This window comes from Etheostoma cragini, chromosome 13, assembly GCF_013103735.1.
Source record: "Etheostoma cragini isolate CJK2018 chromosome 13, CSU_Ecrag_1.0, whole genome shotgun sequence".
Classification (NCBI taxonomy): domain Eukaryota; kingdom Metazoa; phylum Chordata; class Actinopteri; order Perciformes; family Percidae; genus Etheostoma; species Etheostoma cragini.
This window is the reverse complement of record NC_048419.1, coordinates 23,926,810-23,932,973: the sequence shown is the minus strand read 5'-3', so window position 1 is coordinate 23,932,973 and position 6,164 is coordinate 23,926,810. Positions and strand designations below refer to the sequence as shown.

Genomic DNA, 6,164 nt, shown 5'->3' with positions numbered 1-6,164 from the left:
CTGGTGGAGCTCAGGGCATGAATGAATGAATGGTGGTGCCGTTCGTCTGATCAAGGCACAATGGGTTCATTTACATGTTAGCAAACATTTAGCGTATTATTTAAGCAGTTGCACATTTTTTTTCCCCATCTGTATATATTTAAATATTTCTTCTTATATGTTATTCTTATATTTTATTCCTATTCCTATTATTATTATTTCATGTATACTGTATGCATGTATATTCTTTCCTAGTATCTCATTTATATTTATAGTCTGTGTTGTGTGACTATGTACGTGTGCTGCTGTAACAACGTAATTTCCCATTTTTTGGGATCTATATCTATCTATCTATCTATCTATTTAACGCAACGCAGCTTTATTTCTTTTTTTTTGGAGCGAGTGAGTGAGATATTGGAGCAGAAATTCTCATCGCTCCACTACGCTCCAGATGCTCTGTTCCCTATATGAACGTCTGATTTAAGTTGTAACCTGTTGTGTCTCAACGTGCTAACTGGGTTTATTGTAACTCTTCTCCAGCTGTAGCCTCCCAAACGCCACCAACAGTCCAGCCGAAGAAGAAGCCAGCAGACGATGTGAGCGGCGTGCCGGCGCCGGGCGGCAACAACAACAGCAACCCGGACCGGTTCTGCTCCATCTGCCAGGCCTCCTTCAACAACCCGCTCATGGCCCAGCAGCACTACGTGGGCAAGAAGCACAGAAAGCAGATGACCAAGCTGAAACTGATGGAGACGTACGGCCCCTCCACTGCACCGGGTCAGACCACGTGTTTGCAGAACCGCTCCCTCTGAGGATAAGTCATTCATTCCTTGTTCCGTGTGGACGAGATAACAAACCACTTGTTTTCTGTGTGTCCACAGCTTCCACGCTAAAGGGCTACCCGTGCACCGTCTGCAGCATTGAACTGAACTCGGTCGAGCAGTACCAGTCTCACATCAGCGGTGCCAAACATAAGAACCAGTAAGTTCACGCATCATCCCTTCCAACTGGTTTTAAAGAGGTGAATCACTTTCTTCTATCCTTATAATTCGATTAAGCCTTGAGGTTATTTGGTTTCCTGCCTCATAGTTTGTTTTTATTCTATATTTTGCGATTCCATCCAGGATTCTGTTATCACAGAAACCTTTGGGCTCTGCATTGACGCTGCCATCAGTCTGTAACTGGCCCCAGGCGGGCCCTCGTCCAAAAAAGAGACACTTAGACCCGAGTTAAACTACTTTTCTGGGGGTGAAAAGTCTTTAAAAGAATCTCAATGTGTCTTTTAATAGAGTGAAGAAATCGGGCCTGACCCCTGCAGAGAACCAAGACGCAGCAGCAGAGCAGTCGTACGAGGGGGACAACCAGTACGCCGGCGGACGTGAGCCGTTCCCTGCAGCAGACGAGCAGTACCGCCCCGTGGAAGAGCAGTACGCAGCCCGAGATAACCAGTACGCCCCCGAGGACACAGAGTACACAGAGGAGTACCAGTTCACTTGAGGGCTGGGCTGGTACGGACTGCAGAGGTTTCAGTCGGGACTTGGAATGACACGCAACAAACCCCACCCCCCTTTTTTTAACATGTTAACATCAGCCTCCACTTCTCAGTAGCCCCCCCCCCGACCTTGGAATACCCCCAACGTGGTATTTTAGCATTTTTGGGTTCCCAACTGAAACGGTTAAAGTTTCCTCCTTCGATGAAACCAGCTGTTTGAGATGCGTGGACAGGTGAAAGGATGGAAAGCAGTTCTGACCTTTTTTATTAGTGACCACGGGCTCAGTCATTCAGATAAAGAACGACCTCTACTTCCGTTATAGCGCACTGACCAGGAACCATTCTCCATGTCCAGCGTGCATCAGGACTGGGTACGTGTGTACACGTGAAAGCTGTCTATACTCAGAAGTACCTCACTTATAGGTAAGATGTAGGATAGGCATAGCGGTAGGAATAGGAACGTGATTTTCTACAACTTTATTCATGTAACAAAAGATTTCAAGTGTTAAATGTCGTCTATACAATAACTTAAAACCAAACACAGTAGAAAAATGGGTAAAAAAAATTGATTTAAATTGGTAAATCTAAATAAATAAAACCACAAATCTGACAAAAAAAGGCTTTCTGTGTCAGCTCTCTAGCTTTGACACAGACCAGCCAGGTATTGAAGAGTGAAACCAAGCCTTAGGGGTCCAGTGTGTAGGAATATCTCCCATCTAGCGTTGAGATCATACATAACAATAAAGTCTCTCGCACCACGCAGTTCAACGTACGTATTCCAGCTTTGGCAGCCGTCACGCTTCAAAAAGCCGGTTTCTTGCTCTTTGATACTTTCTCCGCGTGAAAAAGTAGTCCCCACGTTTTCTAAAATTTGGATTTTGAATGCATGTGGTCCTCCTTGTTTCCTTCTTCTAACCTGCCGGGGGGGGGGGGGGCGGGAAGCGACGACACCCGCAGCAGCATTAGCAGCACCTGTGAGTTTAGATCATGTGACTGTGAAAAGCAGTTTATCCGGTATGTCCCTTACCGGCTACCGTATATCAAGACGGCGCATCCACCCCAGTTCAAGCCAATGGAAATGTAAAATTTCAAGCCAATAGGATACCTGAAATTGATGGTGGGGGTAAATAATTATGAAAAAGGACGAGTTTGTGAACGGGCAACACAGATTTAGATAATATAATCAACTAAACACGTTGCACACTGTACCTTTAATGTACATGCTAGGGTCACGTGTTTTGAGTTTTGTAATATCTCCAGTACTACCTTAACAATGATTACATCATGAAATACCCTTTGAAATACCAGCTGACTACTAAACCATGATTTTGTACGAGCTATTTGATAAATCTTCAAGTACCGAGAGCACTGGTTGGAAGCGATTGTTAATAAACTTAAGTTATTAATATGATTTTGAATGAAAGTTTTGCCGGAGAATGACTCTTGAAATAGATCTGGCTCGTCTGGAGAGGAGGCGTTTCACTCTGTTGGAGTTGTGTGCAGGTCGAGGTAATGGGAGTTTTTAATTTTTCATTAGTTTTCATTTTATTTCACTTTGACTTTTTCTAAATGTCCTTTTCAGTTTAGTTTCAGTTTCTCAGAATAAAGAGTTTTTTACAGATGTAGTTTCAGTTTGTTTTGTAGGGGAAGGTGTAATGTCTCAGATGTAATCTAGCTTCAAATACAGACAAAATACATAGAGCGATTTTAATGTTTAAATCGTCTGATTCTTATTAAATCTTTCATTACAACACTCCCGACCCAAGTTGGTTAACGTCAGACCTGTCTGACAATATTATATAATTATTAGTATTATATTATTATTAGTTATATCATAACAATATTTCAACCATGTTCTTGTAATGACACTATAATGATATTATTTAATAAAGCGCCTTTTACAGAAAAGTGCTTCACAAGAGAGCAGTTGTTAAAAAATGTGCCCCAATGAACAAAATGAACAAGCAAAATTAATGAAAAAATGAACAAGCAAAAATTAAAAACTCAAATAAAAACAAGTAAAATTGAGACAAAATCCGTTTGAATTGCTGAGTCTGGCTGTTTTTTTACAGCCACAGAGACCACAGACCGTATGATGATAGGAAGACTGGTTTACATGTGAGAACATAGAGATTAATTGGGAAAACACCCTGAACGTCTCCTGAAATGACGATTTCTGTGGTTTAATGAGTCTTAAAGATACAGTGCAGCGGGTTGTTTCTGTCGCCCTGATGAGGGACTCCTAAATAATGACAACAGAACTGTTGGTGCATCCACGCGAGACAAACAAGCCTTCCAAAATCCCCCTCCCCCACGCAGTTGCTAGTAGCCAAGGAGGACACGGAGGATTCAAAAAAACACAATGGACTTCTCAGAAGAGGTCATTATGTTCACTCAAGTTTCCAAAAGCCGCCGTACGCCACAATCTTCTGAACATACAGAGAAATCCAGAGAGAGTTGTGTGGAGCCGATAGTCTTAATTAGCTTTGGAGCAATTTATTTTGAATCAATGGCTTGAATGTAACGGCCGTTCATTAAAATCACGAAGTTACGCACTATGGCTGATTGGACCTGTGCTCAGGATGAAGGTGGGCGGGAGCTTTGATTTATTAGAATTTATTAGATCACAAGTCTTTTCTACCAATAAGAATGAAACAACTGTCACTAGTCCCGCCCTAAACGGTGCAACAAAGCTAACCAGAGACTCAGGAAGATGTCAATCAGTCAGTTTAGACACATGCAGCCTCTTTTAAGGAAATCTCCTTGTTTCTTAAGTGAAATATCATAGCTAAAAGGCCTATGATAAATGATTTTACCGTTTGTTTTTCTTTCATTTTTTGTTAATTTTTTAACCCAGGCAATATGGTTTGAGGATCTAGTTTTTATTTCTGACAAAACATGTTCCTCCTCTTGTTTCGTTTGAGTTTTTGTTGACGCTGATGCAGGCTGAGGTGGACAGAACAGCAGAGTCAAAGGATTGGGTTCTTGTCCTTTATTTAGCCCGTATTGGTAGATTACAGACACCAATTCTTAGAATCAGCTCGGGACATCTGTAGTAGAAACATCAAACACATAACGAGAGAGAAATACAGAAACGTCAGTCAGATACCGACGGGTATGTTCATCATTGAGCCTTTTACTAACGTCTAACCAACACTAACATCCAGAACCAGAACCACGTGGAACCACGGAGTTCTCCAAGCTGCTTCACGTGTCTTCTCTTCACCCCATACACTCGTTTTGCATCTCCGGTGAATGTATCGACTCAGACGTCTCCTCTGCTTTCTGCAAGTTTGATTATTTCTAAGTCTGGTGTCGAAGACTTTGAAAAGGAAGTATAATCAAACTTTTAACACGACCCGGAGAGACACATGGAAGAAGAACCTGGATCCAGTCGGCTTTTACCATTTTATTTTATTTTCTTTCTTATTTTTAAACTGGATAAATATCTCCAGAAGTGTCTCATTGAAATGCTGTTCTCTGTAAACCATCAGCTATCAGATTGTGGGTTTCTTCTTTTAATGTCATGCACAAAGCAGATTTTCCTGAATTTTTAGTTTTTCTTATTCTTCTTAGCTCCATCCATGTTTTGTTACTGTGAACAGACAAAACAAAACAATTTGATTGAGATGTTAATGCCCAATTGTGACGTTGTTTTTTCCTGTAAGGCATTTTATTTGTCTGTAGGTTACATAACAAAGGAGTAAATAGTTTTCCTACGGGACACTTTGAGTGATATTGTGCGAATGTAAATCTGTATTGGAGGCTTAATGCTGCTAAAAGGGTTATTGTGATCTCGAGAGAGCCCAAATTAGATCCTCTACTGCTCGGAAAAGTACCAGAATTTGTGTGCAGTTTGTAGAGGTTGATGTCATTTTATAAAGTTTCAGTTTTTTGTAAGGGTCTGGTCAGTGTTCATAAAAGAAATAGAGTGATGAAAGTGAATGGGATGAAAAATATGAATATGCAGTGGATCTGTAACTGCTGTGAGTTTAAGTATAAGCTTTTTTTGTACCGTTGAGTTTTGGTTTACTGAAGGGTGAAAGAGTTTTAAATACTTTCCTTCTGGGCTTTATGAACAGCCATCTATTGGTCTCTCTAGAAGAGACCAATAGATGCTTTCTGAGCTCTGTAATTACTGTCAATAGCAGAGATTACAATATTTACCGCAGAGTGATGTCAAATTAGAAAAGTGATGTCAATATTACAATAACTTTTTTTTCGGTCCGTTTGTCCTCAGAAAAGACGACTGGTTGAATATTTTAGTATTGAGTGTCCTCAACATTATGTCTAAAGAAAAACAAATGTGTATTAAAGACAAATGGCCTTTTTGTTTTCCCCTTCATCGTTTGTGTGTAAGGTGTTTTGTGATTTTTGAAGATTTATTTTCAGATAAAGTTGAGGGAAAAATGCAACAAAGATGTGCATAAAGTAAAGAAGTGTTTTTAAGAGAGTTGGTTTGTTTTCCTATGACACAAAGCATCGTGTGGAGCCGGACTCACGGCTGCTTCATCAGCCTTTCATCATGTTTTACAGTGTAGTAAGGCAGCTTTATCTGTAGAGCTCATTTCAGCAACAGAGCAATTCAAAGTGCTTTACACAATCTGTTAAAAATAAAAACCCTTCACGACTAGTTTTAGAGACGTTACCTTTCGTCTCCTTGGAGTCTTCTTCACACTAATTAAGCCGATCT

At 40.7% G+C, this 6,164-nt stretch overlaps 1 protein-coding gene across 1 annotated transcript in view; it reads left to right on the top strand.

Moving 5' to 3' along the window:
• znf346 (zinc finger protein 346) overlaps positions 1-2,083 on the top strand; it is an 8,253-nt gene extending 6,170 nt beyond the window's left edge. The window contains exons 4-7 of the mRNA XM_034890855.1: positions 504-756; positions 861-960; positions 1,269-1,985; positions 2,016-2,083. Of these exons, the coding sequence (XP_034746746.1) occupies positions 504-756; positions 861-960; positions 1,269-1,476 (561 nt within the window). The 3' untranslated portion in view covers positions 1,477-1,985; positions 2,016-2,083. The remainder of the gene's footprint in view (positions 1-503; positions 757-860; positions 961-1,268; positions 1,986-2,015) is intronic.
• Positions 2,084-6,164: the final 4,081 nt, after the last annotated feature.